Genomic DNA, 22,946 nt, shown 5'->3' on the forward strand with positions numbered 1-22,946 from the left:
TATATCCCGCCCTTCTCCGAAGACTCAGGGCGGCTTGCAGTAGCCTTCATTCTATGTATATGCCTGCTTATTAGGGCTTTCACACACACCCCAAGCGGCATTGGCATTATTACGAGGTCAGCTTAATTGCCCCCAACAATCTGGGTCCTCTTTGTCCGGCCAAGCCAAGTTTATTCTCTAAAAATTCAGGGGTGCCTATGAAACTCAGAGGCGCAGGTCCTGCTGTTTGTCTGTTGAAGTCCGTGCGTCTTTTTAAGAGACTTGTTATTAAGTAAGGAAGATGTTGAGGTAAGAAAAGGCACATTTCCATCTATACTGCCAAGCCCTTTTCGCAGCTTTGTGGCTGAGCCAAATGACTGAACTACTTTCATATTAGGTGGAAGATCTTAGCTAAAGACATGCTTTCCGATGCAAGTTGCTATTTCTGTTTCAAGGGATTTAAGAAAGACGCAGGGACAAGATCGACCTTTAATAGCAAATTAGCACTGCTGCTGCTTTAACTTTAATTTCCAATGTGTGCTAGAAACTTAACAATGCTTGTGTGCTGCGAAGGGCCAGAGAGAAGCTTCAAGCAGCTATTTAAACACAATCGCCATTATCCTGTTAATTATGTAGATCTCCAGGGAACAAACAAAAAAAAAATAGAATGCCTTTTGATCGTGCCTTTTCTCCTTCTCCAGATCTAAGCAAATTTAAGCCTGGCAGCATTTTTAACGGAAAGTAAATCAAAGTTAGCCTAAATTAAGAGGAGCGGATTTCTCCACTTTATTTTGTTTTTAATCTGCTTTCTCTAAATCTTCAACGCTTCAAACCAGAAGGCAGAATAATTCATCGGTAAATTCATCCGCTCTCGTTTTATGCCGTTTTTTTTTTAACAAAGAGAGAGAGAAAGTGATGCTTTTACTCACTGTTGTTCAACTTTTTCTTCACCACGGACCCCCTTTAAATACCTTTTTGGTGGCCACAGACACACACACCCCAAGACTAAACTCAAGATTTAAAGCGCCAGAATTAACGAACAATTCACAGACCCCTTGTGACAACATTGCGGCCCCCAGGGATCTGCAAACCACAGGATTTTGAGATCGAAATCCTTCTGCCCAATTTTTATCTTTCTCATCCTGCTTTTTATCCCCAGTGCATGCAGTGAGAGATGCTATTTCATCCTCACAACGGCCTTATAGGGTGGATTAGGCTAAGAGGCAGGGATGCAGCTGGGATTAAACAAGGACTGGAATCAAGTTTTTCATGACACCCAATTGCATGATACTTTGCTCGTGATCCTCATGATTTCAATCAGTTTTGCTATGAATACACCTGAAATGGTCCTCTAGATACAAATAAGCACACTCCACTAATCTACAGTAGCGGCAGTGGGAATAAAAAGGAGAACAATTTATTGGCATCACGCTTTCTGTTCACTGGGGGGGGGGATACAAAGAGAAAGAGAGAAATAATAATAATAATAATAATAATAATAATAATAATAATAATAATAATAATAATAATAATAATAATAATAATAAATACTCTAACATAGCCATGTTTAGCAATTGATCTGAATTTATACCGATTTTATATAGACCAAAAAGTTTTAAAGAAAGCCAAGCTGAAGTTGAGGATATTTTTTACAACCTTTCTCATTTCAAATCATTCCGGTTTCCTGGCTTAAGCTTCCTCGTCCACCCATCACACATGGAAGACCCTTTGGAGGGTTCCCTGCAAATTTTGGGGAAAAGACCTCATCTAAATCCACGGAAGACAGAGAAGCAAACTACCGGCGCACAAGCTGTCCTTTTTCTGATGCAGAGCTTGGAAAGGATCAACTTCACTTATTCCTATCTCCGGAGGGGTGGAGGGGGGGGGGGGTTTGTGAGGAAATATTTCAGAAATGCAAACCAAGCCTACTGGTTTCCTGGCACAATTTCTCAGAACCCAAAAGCCACGCTCTTCTTTTGAGAACTTCTTTACCAAATAAAACCATTCGTAAAATCCCTTCGCAGAAAACACTGCCCTTATCTCTTCCTTCAAAGGCTTGCGTCTTTTATTGAAAAGTTTTATAAAGATTACAATATTATCCCCTCCCCAACCCACCCTTAAAACCCCCCCTCCCCCTCCCCCACTTTCCCAGAGCCGAGTACAGGGTTACAAATATAATAATCGTAATCTAACTAACAGTAACCAACTATATAAATAACCAAGTTCATAATGTTTGTTATAGTTTATTATAAGGCTTGCGTCTTTATACGCCTCTCCTGCGATGGGGCCAGGGACCTTGGCCACATCAAGGCAGCCAAACCTGTCATTTTTTATTTTATTTTAATTCCATTTATATCCCGCCCTTCTCCGAAGACTCAGGGCGGCTTACAAGCTGAGCAGTAGCCTTCATTCTATGTATATGCCTGCTTGTTAGGGCTTTCACACACACACCAAGCGGCATTATTACAACGTCAGCTTATTGCCCCCAACAATCTGGGTCCATTTGTCAAGGAGAACAAAGTGAAATGGAGAATTCAGAGCTTTGGACCCTGGACGGCCCCTCACGGCTGCTCCCCGTTTTCCCCTCCAACCAAACCCTTCTTCTAAGGAAAAGACACACACACACACACACACACACACACACACACACACACACACACACAAAAGAAGCACGTGCCTGTCAACCTTCTTCCTTCAAACAGGGAGGGTTGGGAGAAATTACCTTGAACAGCGAGGCATACTTGAGCCAGAACTGCACCTGGGACATGTTAAGCCGGCATGCAGTGAAAACCGAGGCAGGCTGGACTCCGGCAAAGTGGCCAAGCGGACGTTTCCTACCGTGGTGGAAGTTGGCAAAGCTAGACTCATGACAGCTCCCCGTCTCAGGGTCCAGCCCAAAAGAGGCACGGAGCCCGAAGCTCTGGCATGAACTTCGAAAGAAAGGGAGAAGACGCACCAAGAATGGATCTTAGTGGGGGTGGGTGGGTGGGTGGGGGGTGGGGGGGGGAGAGATGGTGGAGAAGGAGGAGAACAAGAGTCCAAAATCAAGCAAGGTTGGGAGAAAGCCGGTTCCTCTCTCTACAGCACCACCACCAAAAGAAAAGGTGGGTGAGGGGGGGGGGAGAAAGCAAATTCTCTGCTGGTAGTGATTGGTTTAGTCATCAAGAGGACGGGCGCTTTCTTCCTTTAAGCCCTGCCCGCCTGACTTTCAGGAAACAAAGCTTGCTTGGTAAGTCAGTGAAATTACTGGCAATGAGCACGGAATTACTGTACTGCTGTGTAATTTAAACCACAGAGCCACTGTAAACACGGCAGATATGCACCCAAGGGCTGGAATTAAAAAAAAAACTAATTTTTTTTTTTAAAAAAAGGACGCCGGAGAACGCAAAGTTTGTTCTCTTCCTCAGCTCCAATCTCAGCTGCTCCCTTCTCGCCCTCTGCCACAAAGTCTCTGGAGTTCTTCGCTTCCTAAAGTTGTCGTTTTTCTCTCTCCCCCCCCCCAGACCCCTCCTTTATTTGGTTCAGACATTCCCCACCTACCCCGGCAAAACTAGCATCAAAGGTTAAAATTAGAAAGGTCACGAGGATTGCCGAAAAGCTGACCGAATGAGAAACCAAGCCTAAAACACAGGGTGCAGAATTCAAAAACCAGTAGGATTCTCTTGCACCTGGATCCAAAAGGAGCTAGCTACGTGCCCTGACCTGAACTAACCTGAGTTTAAGTCCCCGGTGAACCTAAAGCGGAACAAAAATAACTTTAAAAAAGAAAAGAAAAGAAAAGAAATAGATCAAGAGCGTAGATTGTGGTTAATGGTTCCAATAACCGCAGAAGAGAAACGATGAGCAGGCCCATCGTTTTGCGTGAGCCGCAAACAGGTACAAAGAAAGAAGTTGCCGTGGCAACTTTTAAGACGTGTGGACTTCAGTTCCCAGAATTCCCCAGCCCGGTAAGGCTAACTGGGGAATACTGGGAATTGAAGTCCGCAGGTCTTGAAGTTGCTAAGATTGCATCGTTGTGCTCTAGCAGCATGGGGCAATGCATTTTTAAAAAAAAAAAAAAAAAGAAAGTCAGGCTTATTTAGACTTCTGGTGAACCAGAATTTCTTAAGCTCAGGGCCCTGGAGTTGAATATGACCTCCACCGCCTCTGGAAAAACCTACAATTGTGATTTTTAATCAGACAAAAGAGGCACACCGAATAGGTCACTGGAGAGTAACCATACTGACTACAGGTAGTCCTCGACGTACGAACACAACTGAGCGGAAAATTTATGTTGCCAAGTGAAACATTCGTTAAGTGAGTTTTATGACCCATATTTATGACCTTTCTTGTCACAATTTGTTAAGTGACTCATTACGGTGAAGTTAGTAAGGTGGTGGTTAAGTGAATCTGGCTTCCCCATTGACTCTGTTCGTCAGAAGGTCATGTGATCCTGAGACACTGCAACCCGTCGTAAATATGAGTCAGTTGCCAAGCATCTGAATTTTGATCGTGTGACCAAGGGGACGCTGCAACAGTTACAAGTGCGAAAAATGGTCGTTAAGTCACTTTTTTTCGGTGCCCTTGTAACTAAATGAACTGTTGTAAGTCGAGGACTACCTGCATATTTTCATTGGAATTTCATTTAACCACACGGGAAAGGAACTTCAGCATCTTGTTTGGCCTGGAGATCTTTTTGCTTTGGGGGGAGCGTATAGCCTGGCGTCGTGTGACCTCGGCTTGGGATCAACTTCCATTGCAAATAGGCAGCTTGCAAAAGCAGGATTACCTCTGCTATGTTTAAAGTTGAAAAGCCATTTGGCTGTGGTCAAAGAGTATGCTTTTAAAAAAAAACTTTTGCAAAAATGTTAGTTAGGATCCTTACAATGGGCTGTTTTGGTTCCTTGCCTGCTGCGTGGCACGTTGGAGGCAAAACCGTCAGCGTCTTTGCAACACTTCCAAAATGGGCTAGAAATTGTTGGATTTGGTATAGGTTCCTCTCTTTGGAAGGGTGCGGAATACAGATGTCCTAGATTCAATGTTGGATTTATTTCCAATTTTAGACAGGAAGATACCTCAATCTGATGTCCTCCAGATTTCATAGAATCATTAGAGGGACCAGTACTTTTTTTGCAAAAAAAAAAAAAGTCCCGGAACTTACACACGTCATACAACCCACTTTGCCTACCCTACAAGGTTCCATCCAAAAAAGGTGCTGGAATTCCGTTCTGGGGTTTCTATGACAAAAAAAAGCCCTGGGAGGGACCTAAGAGGTCATAATCATAATAGTAAAGTTGGAAGGGACCTTGGAGGTCATCTAGTCCAACCCCCTGCTCAGGCAGGAAACCCTATACCATTTCAGACAAATGGCTGTCCAGTCTCTTCTTAAAAACTTCCAGTGTTGGAGCATTCACAGCTTCTGGAGGCAGGCTGTTCCACTGGTTAATTGTTCTGTCAGGAAGTTTCTCCTTAGTCCTAGGCTGCTTCTCTCCTTGACTAGTTTCCATCCATTGCTTCTTGTCCTGCCTTCAGGTGCTTTGGAGAATAGCTTGACTCCCTCTTCTTTGTGGCAGCCCCTGAGATATTGGAACACTGCTATCATGTCACCCCTCGTCCTTCTCTTCATTAAACTAGACGCACCCAATTCCAGCAGCCGTTCCTTATATAGGTCATCAAGTTCAGTCCCCTATAGCAGGCTTTCTCAACCTTGGCAGCTTGAAGATGGGGTGGACTTCAACTCCCAGAATTCCCCTGCCCATCTGGGAACTGAAGTCCACCCATCGTCAAGTGGCCAAGATTGAAAAATACTGCCCTACACCAACCTCAACAGATTACGATCCAGCGTCTCTTTGAAAAGCTCCAGTAAAAGGGAAGAAACCACTCCAAGCAGTAACACGTTCCACAAAAGAAACAGCTCTTCCTGTCAAGTTCCTCCTAATGTCTGTAATCCAGCGTTTCTCAACCTTAGCAACTTTTAAGATGCATGGACTTCAACTCCCAGAATTCCCTGTAACTGAGCAAACTTTCCCTGTAGGAATTAAAAGCACAAGGGGATTAGAGGTGGCCCAGATAAGTCTCCATTGCTGTGGACAGAAATGAAGTCCCAAAGTTTGACAGGTTTGAAGGCCAATTCATGCTCGGCTTGCCAATTCTGGCAGGTTCTGGTGTGAAGTTGACTTCCAGGAACTGACTTCTCACATCTGGAGGAGAGCAAATGTGGAATTTTGCTTTGATGGTTGGGGAGGGAAGACGTGGCAGCACAAGGTGGAAATGAGTCCAGTTGCCATCCGTTGCTTCTTGTCCTGCCTTCAGGTGCTTTGGAGAATAGCTTGACTCCCTCTTCTTTGGGGCAGCCCCTGAGATACTGGAACACTGCTATCATGTCACCCCTCACCCTTCTCTTCATTAAACTACACATACCCAATTCCAGCAACCGTTCCCTATATGTTTTAGCCTCCAGCCCCCTAATCGTCTTTGTTGCTCTTCTCTGTACCCTTTCTAGAGTCTCGACATCTTTTTTACATCGTGGTGACCAAAACTGGATGCAGTATTCCAGGTGTGGCCTTACCAAGGCATTGTAAAGTGGTATTAGTACTTCACGTGATCTTGATTCTATCCCTCTGTTAATGCAGCCTAGCACTGTGTTGGCTTTTTTGGCAGCTGCAGCACACTGCTGGCTCATATTGAAGTGATTGTCTACTAAGACTCCGAGATCCCTCTCACAGTTACTACTATTGAGCAAGGTACCACCTATACTATACCTATGCATTTGATTTTTCCTGCCTAAATGTAGAACCTTACTTTTTTCACCATTGAATTTCATTTTATTAGATAGTGCCCAGTGTTTGAGTCTGTCCAGATCCTTCTGTATCTTAAGCCTATCTTCTGGAGTATTGGCTATTCCTGCCAGCTTGGTGTCGTCTGCAAATTTGATGAGTTCCCCATCTATCCCCTCATCCAAATCATTAATGAAGATATTGAAGAGCACTGGGCCCAGAACAGAGCCCTGGGGCACCCCACTACACACTTCCTTCCATGTAGATGCAGTTCCATTGAGGACCACACGCTGAGTACGGCCTGTCAGCCAGCTACGAATCCATCTGGTGGTAAAGCTATCTAACCCACATTTTTCTATCTTATCAAGTAGTAGGTTGTGATCTACTTTATCAAATGCCTTACTGAAGTCCAAGTAAATTATATCTACAGCATTCCTCTGGTCCACTAGTTTTGTCACTTGGTCAAAGAATGTAATAAGATTTGTCTGGCATGATCTGTTTTTGACAAACCCATGTTGACTTTTAGTGATGACTTTGTTTGCATCAAGGTGTTCTCTGATTTGTTGTTTGATTATCTTTTCCAGAATCTTCCCAGGTATTGAGGTCAGGCTGATAGGTCTGTAGTTTCCTGGATCTATTTTTTCCCCTTTTTTGAAGATGGGAACTACATCAGCTCTCTTCCAGTCCTCTGGTAGTTCCCCAGTGCTCCAGGATCTTTGAAAAATATAGTTCAGTGGTTCTGAGATCAGGTCTGCCAGTTCCTTGAGAACCTTGGGGTGTAATCCATCTGGTCCTGGTGATTTGAACTCGTCTAGGCTGGACAGGTGCTCACTTACCATTTTCTTGCCTATCTTAACTTGCGTTTCTATTCTGTTTTTTATGGCACTGGTTTGGGTAGGTTGGACTGTTTTTTCCCTTTGTGTAAAGACAGATGCAAAAAACGAATTAAATAGTTCTGCTTTCTCCCTATTGCTTGTCACCTTCTTGCCACTTTCACCCACTAATGGACCAATCATTTCCTTAACTTTTTTCTTGTTTTTTATATGTTGAAAGAAGCATTTTTTGTTATTTTTGACTTTGGTCGCAAGCCTTAGTTCATTTTGAGCCTTAGCTTTCCTCACTTCATCTTTGCAGGCACGAGCTATTTGCTGATATTCTGACTTAGTTATGTGCCCCTCTTTCCAATTCTTATACTTGTCCTTTTTATCTTTCAATTTATCAGAGAGTTCTTTATGCAGCCATGCTGGTTTCCTTTGAGAGCTGTTATTTTTCTTCTTTGTTGGTATTGTGCTAGACTGGGCCTTTATTATCTCACTTTTCAAAATTTCCCAAGCTTCTTGAGTTGTTTTCCCCTTTAGGATTCTCATCCATGGAATTCTTCCCATGGTCTCTCTAAGTTTATTGAAATTAGCTCTTTTAAAGTCCAAGACTCTAGTACTGCTTGTGCCTCCAGAATGCTGAATTCCAATATTGCATGATCACTTCCCCCCAAGGTTCCTGTGGCTTCGACACCTTCTATCATTTCATCTCTGTTTGTGAGAATTAAATCCAATATGGCTAATGCCCTAGTTCCCTTCTCTGCTTTTTGGGAGAGAAAGTTGTCTGCTAGGTTTGACAGGAATCTGTTTGATCTTCCACTTGGTGCTGAGTTTGTCTCCCAGTTGATATCAGGGTAATTAAAGTCCCCCATTACTATTGTGATGTGCTTCTTACATAGTTAGCTGACTAGCAGTTGTCCCTTCCAACTTTTGATGAGGATGAGGATGATTGATCATTGATCATCGCACAGTCAGCCAGATGTTCAGACTGGATTTGGCAATTTTTGTCTACCTATCGAGTCCTTACCAAGGACCTGGGATAGGCAGATGTGGATGTTTGATGGTATTACAGATATCGTCGCAGGATGGAAGCAGTTCCTAGTAAGGCCGCCTTTTGCAATTGACTAATGGCGAATTTGTCAATGCCAATGGTGTTCAAGTGGTGCTCCAGTTACTATTACTATTACTATTACTATTACTATTACTATTACTATTACTATTATTATTATTATGTTGTTGTTGTTGTTGTTAAATTTGGGGCTGAAAACATGGTAAAGGCCATACTGCTCAGTTCAGAGAAGGCAGGACATATTTGGGCATACAGAAAAAACAACACCTCAATTCCGTGGCCTGTCTAACTTAATTCTAATTTAAAAGTTCAGGAGAGAACCCTGAATCTGATCACGGGAAGGATCAGGGGTGGGGAAGGTCTTATCCTGCAGATTCCGGCTCTGGCATCTGACTTGAATCATTCAGGGGTAAGAGGTCCATTGTAGATATTCTCAGAAGCCCTCCACCACCACTGCTCACATCTCTTCCCATCATCAACCACAATCATGACTACTGCTAGGAGCGGTGTGGGTTTTCAGCCAGCAAGAGTTATCTTTATATTCTTATGCCAGGTTTGCAAAATAGTTTATGATTCAGATAGCAAGTTTCCAGCGAAGGCAGCTGCCAGCTAGGACCCAGGCCAATGAAGCAACTGGGGAAATCCGTGGGAATAAGGATCCTCCTAGGTGTTTCTAAGCTAGTACAGATAGTCCTCGACTTACAACACTTACAATAGTCCTCACTCGCAACTTAGCGACTGTGCAAAGTGACGTCACTGAAAAAGTGACTTATGACCGTTTCTCACACTTGCGACCGTTGCAGCAGCCCCACGGCCATGTGATCCAAATTCAGACGTTCGGCAACTGGTTCATATTTATGGCGGTTGCAGCGTCCCGGGGAATCACGTGATCCCCTTTTGCGACCTTCAGCCAAGCAAAGTCGGTGGGGAAGTCAGATTCATTCAGCGACCGTGTTACTCATTTAACAACTGCGTCGATCCACTTAACGACTTTACGGCAAGACAGGCCGTAAAATAAAGCAAAATTCACTTAGCAAAGGTCTCACTTCGCAACAGAAATGTCAGGGGTCTATTGTGGTCGTAAATCGAGGACTACCTGTATTGTCATAAATGGGACAAAGGAGAAGAGGATCTGCACTAGGGGAGCCAGGGGACTCTGCTATGGGGCCTCTGTCTCAGAAGATCCTCTGGAAAGAAAAAATTGGGGGGGGAGAACTGGCTCTGGCTGGGGTTCCAGTTTTGGCAAATAGGTTTAGCAAACCCCCAAAATGCCAGGACAGGGAGAACTTGGTTTTCCCTCTTGCTCAGATAAATAAATACAGATAGATCCTCGGCTTACGCCCGTTCCTTTTGTAATTGTTTGAAGTTACAACAACACAGAAAAAAAGTGACTTATGACCATTTTTCACACTTACAACCATTGCGGCATCCCCAGGGTCACACGATCAAAATTCAGGTGCTTGGCAACTGACTCATATTTATGACGGTTGCCGTGTCCTGGGTGGGGGTGAGGGGTGGGGGAGTGGGTCACCTTCTGGGACCTTCTGCCAAGCAAAGTCAATGGGGGGGAGGGGTGGATTCACTTTACAGACGTGTGACAGGCTTAACTACTGCAGTGATTCACTTAACAACTGTGGCGAGACCGGTCGTAAAACGGGGCAAAATTCACTTAACGACTTAATAAAATTCACTGAGCCATGGAAATGTCAAGGTCAGTTCTAGTCGTAAGTCGAAGACTTCCTGTAAAACCAAATTTATCTCAACCCAGGCAACTGACAGCCGAGGGACATGTGTCTGGGGGATTAACCATCAACGTCACCAAAACAGGGTTGACCCAAAAATAAAGGGTGATGGTCAGAAGCTTTGTGCCAATTTTAGCATATCATCTAAGGATGAAAATAATGTAGGGGCCAGGGTGTAAGAGACTACCCCCCACACCTCCGAGCCCTCAAAAAGAAAGACGAGAACATTCAGCTTTCTCTGCCTGGCATCAGACAAAGGCTGCTTCCAATCGCCTTCAGCCTGCACCGCTTACTGGCGGGGATAATAATACTACTACTAATAAAGTTAGAAGGGACCTTGGAGGTCATCTAGTCCAACCCCCTGCTCAGGCAGGAAACCCTATACCAGGGGTAGGCAACCTTGGCTCTTTTATGACTCGGGGACTTCAACTCCCAGAATTCCTGAGCCAACTTGGCTCAGCTTGGAAACCTCTCCCTTTCCCCTCAGCGTGGCTGGCTCAGGAATTCTGGGAGTTGAAGTCCAAGAGTTATAAAAGAGCCAAGGTGGCCTATCCCGGCCCGATACCATTACAGACAAATGGCTGTCCAGTCTCTTCTTAAAAACTTCCAGTGTTGGAGCATTCACCGCTTCTGGAGGGTGATGGGATTGGAAGGCCAGTTCCTGTCAGCCTTTCACCATGCAAGCTAGAAATTGGCACAAATATATTTGGAGACCATAAGGTTAGGGAAGACCAATCCAGAGCACTCTTAGTGGGAGGAAGAAAAAAAAAGATCAATTCAGCAAACCGCCAGGCTAAAAAGAGAGAGACAATACTGAGCATTAATAGCAAAATGAGAATGTCAGATTCCCAGAAAAGGCCTTGTAAAACCAGAAGGAAAAAAACAAACAAACCCCACAGTCATCACCTCTTAAATTCCTCCTGCAGGGTAATCCTTGACTTACGACCACTCACTCAGCAACCGTTCAAAGTGACAAAGGTGCTGAAAAAAGTAACGACCGGTCCTCACACCTACAACGGCTACAACATCCCCGTGGTTCATACAACTTGGCAACTGGCTCGCCCTTTATGACAGTTGCAAAGTCCTGCACTCATGTGATCTTCCCAGCCATCTCCCGAGAAGCAAAGTCAGTGGGGAAGCCAGCGGGAAATGTTGCAAACGGCAATATCTCATTTAACAATAGCAGCAAAAAAAAAAAAAGATTGTAAAACCGGGGGTGGTCACCTGATGCCTCACTCAACAACCGCACCACTTGGTGACAAATTTTCCTCACGCAAAATTGGTCGTAAATCGAGTACTATCTCTATGCTTTTATGAAACACCCAGAGGGTCCCCAACCACAAAGCTCTCGCCCACACTGGCTATATTTTTCAACCTTGAACACTTTAACTTGCTGGCTGGGGGATTCTGGGATTTGAAGTCCACATGCCTTAAAGTGGCCAAAGTTGAGAAACCATGTTTTAATTTATAACTACTTTCTTGAAGTTTCACCCTATTGGTGGCATTCCTGCCCCTGGCAAAGATTTCCCAAGTGTTTGAACTGCCATTTGTCTAAAATAGTGTAGGGTTTCCTGCTTAAACAAGGGGTTGGACTAGAAGACCTCCAAGGTCCCTTCCAATTCGGTTATTCTGTTTACTGTGTTATTTTGGCCACTTTAAGACATGTGGACTCCCAACTCCCAGAACTCTTCAACCAGCTTGCTGGGGAATTCTGGGAGTTCAAGTCCAGGCATTTTAAAGTGGCACTGAGCTTGTCGATCAGAAGGTCGGCAGTTTGGCGGGTTGAATCCCGAGTGCTGCGTAACAGAGTGAGCGCCTGTTACTCATCCCAGCTTCTGCCAACCTAGCAGTTCGAAAGCATGTAAAAATGCAAGTAGAAAAATAGGGACCACTCCGGTGGGAAGGGAACAGCGTTCCGTGCGCCTTTGGCGTCTAGTCATGCCGGCCACATGACAACGGAGATGTCCTCGGACAAGCGCTGGCTCTTCGGCTTGAAAACGGAGATGAGCACCGGCACCTAGAGTCGGAAACGACTAGCACACATGTGCGGGGGAACCTTTACCTTTACCTATACTTGGGGGGAAAAACTGGTTACAAACAATTCAATCCATCTGGAGCTTAACATTTCTGAAAGGTTAAGAAATTTACAAGCAGGATCTAAGCGAGGCGGCGTGCATATACCTCCTCCAGTATACCAACTACAGTGTTACGGGAAGCCCTAGCTTGCTTCTCCATGATTGCATCAGCCAATTGCACAGGTCACTTCTGAAGTGTCAGGTTCCTGTTTGTCAGCTAGCCGAGATTAGAACACTTGAGAAACACACTCCAGCTATCTGAGAGACCCCCAGCTTTTCCCAGACAGTAATTTTAAATCATCCACCCCATGGATTCTGGATGGAAGGAAGTGCATTTTAAGCCAGACAGGAATTCCTGAAGGTGAATCGTCCAGGAGAACAAAGAAATCAGCATCGATATTTTTTTAAATTATTATTTTGTTCCTATTGTGTATACGTTTTGTAAAAAAAAAATTTTTTTAAATTTTTTTTTACCTTTTTGATATTGTAAACTGCCCCGTGTGACCTTCCGGTAAGATGGGCAAGTCAAGAAATTTAATAAAATAAAATAAAAAATAAATAAAATATGTCCAGAGGACAGGATGAGAACTAAAATCTGGAAAACTGTAGGGACTTCTTTAGAGGCGGTCAGTGGATAAGGCTGCCTGCGGAAGCTGGACCTTTGCCACAGAAAAATAGGAAAAAGATGTTATATACCAGGGCTTTTCAACTTTTCCACCTATTGTACCGCTTTTAGGATATGGCAACATCCGAGTACCACCAGTCGCCTAGCAAGGTGTCAAAAACTTGATGACCAAAACCCCCCCCAAAACCTGAAAAAAGTGATGAAGTACAGGTAGTCCTTGACTTACAAAAGTTCGCTTAGTGACTGTTCGAAGTTACAATGGCACTGAAAAAAGTGCCCCCCCAAGCCACAGCTGAGCAAGACACCTGGTGGCACTCTTCCTCCTGTCCGAGGTTTTCATTGTTGTGAGCATTTCTGTTGGGGATTGGCAGTGGGGGTGTGTGGGGGGGGGTGTTTGGTTTTTATTCCCCCCCCCCCCGTCTGCTGGGTGGTTGTAGCAGGTTTTGGTCACTTCACATGACCCTGGGACACTGTGACTGTCATAAATATGAATCAGTTGCCAAGTATCTGAATGTAAATCACAAGAGGACCCAGATTGTTGGGGGGCAATAAAGCTGACTTTGTAATAATGCCGCTGGGGGGGGGGGGCGAAAGCCCTAATAAGCAGGCATATACATAGAACGAAGGCTATTGCTAAGCACATTGGTTTGTGCTTAAAAAATTGTAAGCCGCCCTGAGTCTTCGAAGAAGGGCGGGATATAAATGGGATTAAAATAAAAAAAAATAAAAAAATAAGACCCTGGAGATGCTGCAACATTCCAGCTGATCGGCGCTTCTTCTCGGCTCAGCAAAAGCACCGGGATCAGTGCCGAGCTCCAGCTGGAGCCTGGCGCTGATCCTGGCACTTCCACTGAGCCCTGACAGCCCTGCAGCTCCAGCCGTCTCTCGCTCAGGCTTGTGCGGTGCTGCCACCGGTTCAGCTCATTCCCCTCCCCCGCTACTTCTCTAGGATGGTTGCGTACCACCTGCCAGGTGCCAATGTACCACAGGTGGTACCCGTACCACTGGTTGAAAAGCCCTGTTATATACATCTTTATCTTTGTAAGATATATTCAGAGAGCCAGTTTGGTCTAGTTAGTTAAGGCACCATTCTACAAAGCAGGAAACTGGGAATTCTAGTTGCGCCTTAGGCGTGAAAGCTGGCTGGGGTACTTTGGGCCAATCACCCAGAGACAGTGAGTTCTAGTCCTGCCTTAGGCATGAAAGCCGGCTGGATACGTTTGGGCCAATCACCAGGAGATGGTGAGTTCTAGTCTTACTTTAGGCGTGAACGTTGGCTGATTGACTTGGGGCCAGTCACTCTCTCCCAGACCAACCCACCTCACAGGATTGTTGTTGTAGGGAAAAAGAGGAAGAAAGTAAGTTATGTATGTTTGCCGCCTTGAGCTACTTATAAAGTAATAAAGTTGGGATAAAAATCTAGTAAATAAAAATAAACAATAAATAAAAAGCGATCCAAATCACCATAACATATCTAAACCGTGGTCTGTCTTCTCACATTCATGCCGGACAATAGGAAATAGAAGAAAAAAAAACGACAGGGTAACAGCACACGTGCATATTAGAACATTTATGCTATGACTAGAATTAACGTACAGGTAGTTCTCATTTAACGACTGTAGTTGCGACAAGCAACTTGGTCGCAAAGCAAAGCGGTCACTAAATGAAACTGTGGCTGTGCTTAAGGTTTACTTTATAGACCTGGTTTGGTAGGAAAGTTATTTTTTTTTACATCGTGATTGCGAATGGTCGCTAAATGAGGCAGTCCCTAATCAAGGACTGCCTATAAAGACATCCAGGATCATTGAAAAGTATGGTTCAAGTGCCTGGGAGGAAGGAAAACTGGGCTATCCTCCCTTTCCTACAAGGATTATCAGTTCACCTGATGACAGCATAAAACGTTCAAAAGAGAAGCCTTAACTGTAAGGCGCTTGTTTTCCTTGGAATGGTGCCCTGATCCGCACCTTACAATTAAGTGAGCTTTAATTGCTTCCAGGTAATTGGCTACACACGCACACCCTCAAATCTGCCTGGGCATTCATAAGCGTCAAAGCAAAAGACCAATGAGATCACCACACTCCCAGTTATAAACCTCAGGCTGGAGTAAAAAAAAGAGGAATGGAAATTGGTTTTTTTTTTCTCTACAGGTAGTCCTTGACTTATGACGGGTGGCTTAGCGACCGGTTGAAGTTTTGACCGAGCTACCTAAGATCCAAGTTCGAGCTTCCAACAGCCGCTGACTTTTACGGCTGTTTGTAGCAACTCGCAGTCATATCACTCTGTTTTACAACGGTTTTTTTTTTCTTTTTGCCGAATGCCGGCATTTATTTATTTCCGGGTTCAAACAATACCCATAGCCAACTACTGTTTTGTTTAATGACCGCCGTGTTTGCTTAATGAGCACAGTGTTTGCTTAGTGACTGCAATGATTCAGCTGCTGCAAACAAGGTAAAATGGGATCAGTCCCATGACCGATAAGGTTTTCCAATGGTTTCAAATCATGACCGTGAGGGGCAGGCTCCATTATGGTCGTAACTCAAGTACAACCTTTTTCCCCCCATAGTTCTTAAGTTAATCACACGGTCGTTAAGAGAATCCAGCTACCCCCCCCCCACACTTGACTTTGTTTGTTGGAAGCCGAGTCGGAAGGTTACAGATGGTGACCGCGTGAGCCTGGGACAATGAAAACCGTCATAACTATGAGCCAGTTGCTAAACATCTGAATTTTGATCGTGTGACTCATCGGGATGCTGCGACGGCCGTCAGGTTGGAAAATGGCCAGGAGTCCCTTTTTTCCCCAGTGCCGCTGTGACTTCAAACAGTCACTAAACGAAAGGCCGTAAGTTGAGGACTACCTGTAGAGCTTCACCTTTCCAAAAGAAGAAAAGTTTGGCCTTACCTGAGGGAAGTCGCCATTTCTGGGTAAGAAATCAGCAAGGCCTTGAGGTGCGAAATTGGAATCCGAGAAGAACTGCCCGTTGGCGGGATTGGTATAGAAATTAGATGGGGTATTAAAATATTGCCTATAAAGAAACGAAAAGTGTCGTCAGATTACAGATGTTATTTGGAAAGCGCCGGGCCCTGCGACTGCGGAGGCCCGGGCGGAGTGGGGCTTTTATTTAAATAAAACAAAAGAAAAAAGAAAAAAAGGGAGCAAAAGAGAAAAGAAAGTGACACAACAAGGAACACAATGTCGCAACCAAAACTGAAAAACGAAGAAGACAATGCCACAACCAAAATTACGTATATAAAGAACTATGCCCTTCTCTATGCATATTTCACAGGGAGTCCTCAAGTTATGACCACAATGGAGCCCTACGTTTCTGTGGCTAAGCGAGACGTTGGTTACGTGAGTTTTGGCCCCTTTTACGACCTTCCTCGCCACAGTTGTTAAGTGAACCCCAGCAGTGGGTAAAGTTAGTAACGCGGTTGTTAAGTGAATCCAGCTTCCCCATTGACTTTGCTTGTGAGGAGGTCGCAAAAGGGGACCATGTGACCCCGGGACACTGCAATCTGTCGTAAATATGAACCAGTTGCCAAGCGTCTGAATTTTAATCACGTGACCACGGGGATTCTGCAACGGTCTTAAGTGTGAAAAACGATCGCAAAGAAGTCGCTTCTTTCAGTGCCATTGTTAACTTTGAGCACTCACTAGCTGAACTGTTGTAAGTCGAGCACTACCTGTATCAAAAAAGGATGGCCATATTTCACTAGCATTGACAATGGATGCTTGGAAAGTTTCAAAATGAAATATTTTAGCTAGCACATCGCTATCAGTCACGCAAATGCCCCCCAAAATTGTAGTTTTCAAAGTTTTTATTTTTATTTTTTTTAACAGAGTTCAATAATAATTATTCAACAAAAACGTGTGGCCTGAGTATCTTATTCACTAATGCAAATTAAATTCCTAATCCCTAAATCTTTTCTCTAACCATTGATAAAATAGGTCCCAAGTTTGAAAATATTCTGTTTCTTCTTTTTCTTTCAACCTTAAAGTAAGTCTGTCCATTTCCGCAGTCTACTATTTTTTAAAATTATTTCTTCTTCTGGTGGTGTTTCTTCGTTCTTCCAATATGGTGCAAATATAATTCTTGTAGAATTATCACATGTAGAAGCAAATATGTACTTTGCTTATCAAGTTTTTCTGGCATTATACCTAGTAAAAAAAATTCAGGTTTATAGTCTCTAACATTTTAGATGACCTGATTCTACCCTTACACTCTAACCCCAATCAGCAGCTCTCCAGAATTTTGTTTTCCAAAATTACTAGGTACCATTCCTTGCCTTAGTCACTTGCAATAATGCACTCACCAAGAGGCTAGTCCTCACCCTTGAAAGTGAAAGCATTTGAATGATTATGGATGGGAAGGAAAAAGAGATTTCTCACTATGTCAGGTGATCTGGATGGTATCAATTCGTTAATTATCAGAATCCGGATTTACATTTGCCAAAACTGTACAGGTAGTCCTCGACTTACATTCATTTAGCACTGTTCAAAACAACCTGCCTCCAGAACCTGTGAATGCTCCAAGAATGGAAGTTTTTAACAGGAGACTGGACAGCCATTTGTCTGAAATGGTATAGGGTTTCCTGCCTGAGCAGGGGGTTGGACTCGATAACCTCCAAAGTCCCTTCCAATTGTTGTTGTTGTTGTTGTTGTTATCACTGAAAAAAATGGATTATGACCAGACCTTGCATTGCAGCATCCCCATGCTCACATGATCAGAATTCAGATGCTTGCAAACTGGCCTGTATTTTCAGGTAGTCCTCGACTTACAACAGTTCATTTAGAGACTGTTCCAAGTTACAACGGCACAGAAAAATGTGACTTACGATCATTTTTCATAGTTACGGCCTTTGCAGCATCCCCACAATCATGTGATCAAAATTCAGAATGCTTGGCAACTGGTTCATAAATATGACGGTGGCAGCGTCCCGGGGTCGTGTGATCCCCTTTTGTGACCTTTCGACGAGCAAAGTCAATGGGGGAAAGCCGGATTCATGTAACAATCATGTTGCTACTTTAACAACTGCAGTGATTCACTTAACAACTGCAGCAAGAAAGGTCATAAAATGGAGCAAAATTCATTGAACAAATGTCTCACTTAGTAACAAAACAAATTAGCCTAAATTGTGGTTGTAAGTCAAAAAATAACTGCAACAATTTGCTTAAACAATGGCAGGGGGGAAAAGTTGTAAAATAAGGTGTGGCTCACTTAACAACAGCAACAGAAATCCTGATCCCAATTGTGGTCATAAGTCGAAGAATACGAGTAATGTTTTTTTTTTTAAATAAAATTGCAGTTTGTGCAATATTGCTGATTCAGAAAGCATCTGGAGGGAATAATATTTGCATCCCTCATTAAAAAAAATCCCAAGGGCTCTCTACAGGTAGTCTTCGAACTTAAGACCACAACTGTGCCCCAAATTTTTGTTGTTAAGACATTTGTAAGTTGGGTTTTGTCCCATTTTCTGACCTTTCTTGCCTCAGTTGTTAAGTGAATCGCTGCAAGCTGACAACTTAGTAACCCGGCTGTTGTGTGAATCTGGCTTCCCCACTGATCTTGCTTGTCAGAAGGCTGCAGAAGGGGATCACGTGACCCTGGGACTCTGCGACCGTCATAAATATGAACCACTTGCCAAGCGTCTGAATTTTGATCACATGATGCTGCCCAGGCTGTAACTGTGGAAAACGGTCATAAAGTCACTTTTTTTCCCCCCAGGGCCATTGTAACTGTTGTAACAGTCACTAAACCAACTGTTGTAAGTCGAGGACTACCTGTACTATGGAGGAACTGGTTATCTTGGACATCCTATCTCTCTTTAAACCCTGGGAGGGTAAGTTGAGAACTGGATCGATGCAGGACAGGGGCCACTACCAGCTTTCAAGATTCAATGTTAAATCTGGTTTGGGTGTCGGGCTTGGCTAGATCCCACAAGACGTTAAGGCTCCCAGGTTTTATTTTTAAATCCCCTGCCCACACAACTGTCTCCTAAGCACACTCATGAGTTCCTCCTCCAGTACCAGTGAGGAATAGCCTCCTGACCAGTCCTCCTTCAACAGGAGAAGAGACATTCCTCTGTCCTGGTCCTATTAGACCTCTCTGCGGCTTTTGATACCATCGACCATGGTATCTTATGGTATCTTACTTCGGCGTCTCAGGAGATTGGGAGTGGGAGGCACTGTTCTTCAGTGGTTCTCCTCCTACCTTCTGGAACGTTCACAGTGGGTGTTGGCGGGTGACCAGAGATCGACCCCGAGGCCTCTCATTTATGGAGTTCCTCAGGGGTCGGTCCTCTCACCTCTCCTGTTTAACATCTATATGAAGCCGCTAGGTGAGATCATCCGTGGTTTTGGAGTGGGTTATCATCAGTATGCTGATGACACCCAGCTTTTCATCTCGACCCCAAACCACATCAGTGATGCCCTTGACGTGATGTCCCGTTGCCTGGAAGCGGTCCGGGAATGGATGGGGAGGAACAGGCTTCAACTCAACCCGGACAAGACTGAATGGCTGTACATACCGGCATGTCAGGATATTCAGAGTATTCCATCCCTTAATATTGGGGGCGAGTTACTGCCCCCCGTAGATAGGGCTCGCAACCTGGGTGTCCTCCTAGATTCACAGCTCTCCTTAGAAGATCACATAGGAGCTGTGAGTAGGGGGGCTTTCACTCAGGTTCGTCTGGTGCGCCAGCTACGACCCTATCTGGACCTGGATGCCTTACGTACAGTCACCCATGCACTTGTGACCTCTCGTCTTGACTACTGCAACGCTCTTTACATGGGGCTGCCCTTGAGAATCACTCGGAAACTTCAGCTGGTACAGAGTGCAGCTGCACGGACGCTTTTGGGGGCTCCCCGATACTCCCATATTACACCTCTGCTTCGTGAGCTGCACTGGCTTCCAGTTGCCTTCCGGGTGAAATTCAAGGTGCTAGTGATGACATACAAAGCCCTACATGGCATGGGTCCGGAATACCTACGGGAGCACCTACTGCCAGCGTCAACACCCCTCCGTCCTGTGCGCTCCCACAGAGAGGGCCTCCTCAGGGTGCCACCGGTCAGAGAATGCCGGCTGGTGACCCCCAGGGGGAGAGCATTCTCGGTGGGTGCGCCAATCCTCTGGAACCGCTTACCAGCCGAAATCCGGATGGCCCCTGACCTTCGCACCTTTCGGCGAGATTTAAAAACCTATCTATTCCAGCAAGCCGGCCTGGCCTGATAGATTTGGGGTTTTATTTGTAGATCTGGGGGTTTATTTGTTTTATTGTTGGTTTATTGTATACTTACTTTGCTCTGTACACCGCCCTGAGTCCTCTGGGAGAAGGGCGGTATATAAAACGAATAAATAAATAAATAAATAAATAAATAAAACCGCCCCCTCGGCTTACGCAAACCAGAATAAACAGTGGCCGGCTCACATCCTGGAGAGCGGGGGGGGGGGGGGCTGGACCGATGATAAGAAAACAGGACACTGACGCCAGCTTCCCCCCCCCCTTGAAAACCTTTCCGTCAAAAGAGTGAGGCTGCTAGGTGAAACCTCTGCCCACATAGCTTGACACATGCCACCTTAGTTTTGCTTTTACTCCCCAAGCCCAGCTTGTGGGAACGTCCCCGTTTCAGCTGCATCATCTTTCCAGTAAAATGGAGGGCACGCTGAATGTGTGACAGGCTCAGCCACAGGGGCCAGGCAAGGCGCCAAGCCTTACGTCCTGCAGAGTGGCAAAAGGCACATGGGGGACCCCTGCAGGAAGACTGGGGTATCCCTGAGGATGGTCTGTGGGAGAAATGGCTCCTACGCTGGGGGTCCCGCGGGCAAGGGAAGGGGCCCTGAACCAGAGTTTGCCAATTTATGAAACCAGGTTGAACTCTCTGTGTGAGCAAGGCGGGCTTCTAAATGCAAGCCTGCTGGTGCAGGAAGAACTTGGTGGATCTAGCTCAGGGGTGGGGAACCTTGGCTCCTCTATGATTTGTGGACTTCAACTCCCAGAATTCCTGAGCCAGCCATGCTGAGGGGACAGGGAGAGGTTTCCATGCTGAGCTATGTTGGCTCAGGAATTCTGGGAGTTGAAGTCCACGAGTCATAAAAGGGCCACGGTTCCCCACCCCTGAAAATTCTAGCTCTCTGTGGCTTTGCATGTTTTGTTTCTTAATGTTTTTAAGGTCCTTATTGCCATGTATTATGTAAGTCCTCGACTTCCAACCCGTTCATTTAGTGACCGGTTGAAATGACAACGGCACTGGAAAAAAGCAACTTCCGACCGTGTTTCACACTTACGACTGTTGCAGTGTCCCCCACGGTCGTGTGATTGAAATTGGGACGCTTGGCAAATGGCCTGTATTTATGACAGTCACAATGTCCTGGGGTCACGTGATCCCCTTTTGCGACCTTCTGACAAGCAAAGTCTATGGGGGAAGCCCGATTCACTTAACAACTGGGGGAACTAACTTATCAGCTGCAGTGATTCACTTAACAACCGCACCAAGAAAAGTCGTAAAAGAGGGCAAAACTCACTTTTAACAACTGTTTTCCTCAGCAACAGAAATGTGGGGCTAAACTGTGGTCATTAAGTCGAGGACTACCTGTAAAGAAGTGAGTCTGAGGTAAATTGATTAGCTCTCCTTGCAAGTCAGAGAGGAAAGATCTGTCTACTTTTCCTTTTCTGCCTTCATCTATACGCCCACAAATGAAATGAGAGATAATTGGATGCTGGACAGGTAGTCCTCGACTTACAACAGTTCATTTAGTGACCATTCAAAGTTACAACAGCATTGGAAAAAGTGACTTATGACTGTTTTTCACACTTACAACCGTTGCAGCATCCCCATGGTCACGTGATTTACGCTTGGCAACTGGTTCATATTTATGACGGTTGCAGTGTCCCAGGGGTCACGTGATCCCCTTTTGGGACCTTCTGGCAAGCAAAGTCAATGGGGGGTGCCAGATTCACTTAACAACAGGGTCACTAATTTAACAACTGAAGGGATGCACTTAACAACTGTGACAAGAAAGCTTGTAAAATGGGGCAAAATTCACATCACAACTGCCTTGCCTATAAGCAGAAACGTTGGGCTCAATTCTGGGTCATAAGTTGAGGATTACCTGTCTGTTATTTTGCAAGCTGGTTTCCAAGTACCCGAATTTTGATCCCCTGATCTTGGGATGCAAGAACCTGCTGTAACTTCTAGAGGCGGCTAAACAAATGGTTGTAAGTAGAAGACTGCCTGTACAGACAGTCCTCGATTTACAACAGTTCACTTAGCGACCGTTCACAGTTACAACGGCACTGATGAAAAGGGACTCGTGACCGTTTCCCACACTTACGAGACCATTGGGGCATCCCCCATGGTCACCTGATCAAAATCCAGACACTTGGCAACTGATTCATACCTATGACCATTGCTCTGTCCCGAGGTCAAGCGATCCCCTTTTGCGACCTTCTGACAAGCAAAATAAACAGGGCTGGAGTGGGGGGGTGGAGCCAGATTCACTTAACAACCGGGTTACTAACTTACCCCCTGCACTGACAACTGTGGCAAGAAAGGTCGTCCAATGAAGATGAAACTCCACTTGACAAGTGTCTCACTTAGCAAGGAGAAATTTTGGGCTCGACTGTGGTCGTAAGGTGAGGACGGCCTGCAGTGCAGAGTTTCGAATCCCGCACCTGTGCCAAAGGAGCCTGGGGTTACGTCAAGCCCCGCTGCTGGCGCTGAGAAGGGCTGGGTGAGAACAGCCATGGGGAGAAAAGGGAGGATTGAATCCTAATCAATAACCTTCATCCACCCTCTGCTACTCAATATGCAGCAAAGTAGGAGTAAGTAGGAGAGGAACAAAACCTCTGTTATCATCCCCCAAGAGGGTTCAGAAAGTAGGATTTA

General features: G+C 45.0%; 1 protein-coding gene across 1 annotated transcript in view; it reads right to left on the minus strand.

The window, feature by feature from the left end:
* SBNO2 (strawberry notch homolog 2) overlaps positions 1-22,946 on the minus strand; it is a 145,165-nt gene that overhangs the window by 85,540 nt on the left and 36,679 nt on the right. The window contains exon 4 of the mRNA XM_081320762.1: positions 15,963-16,086. Coding sequence (XP_081176888.1) covers positions 15,963-16,086 — 124 coding nt within the window. The remainder of the gene's footprint in view (positions 1-15,962; positions 16,087-22,946) is intronic.

The sequence above is a fragment of the Vipera berus genome (genome assembly GCF_964194415.1).
Source record: "Vipera berus genome assembly, chromosome: 1".
Lineage (NCBI taxonomy): Eukaryota > Metazoa > Chordata > Lepidosauria > Squamata > Viperidae > Vipera > Vipera berus.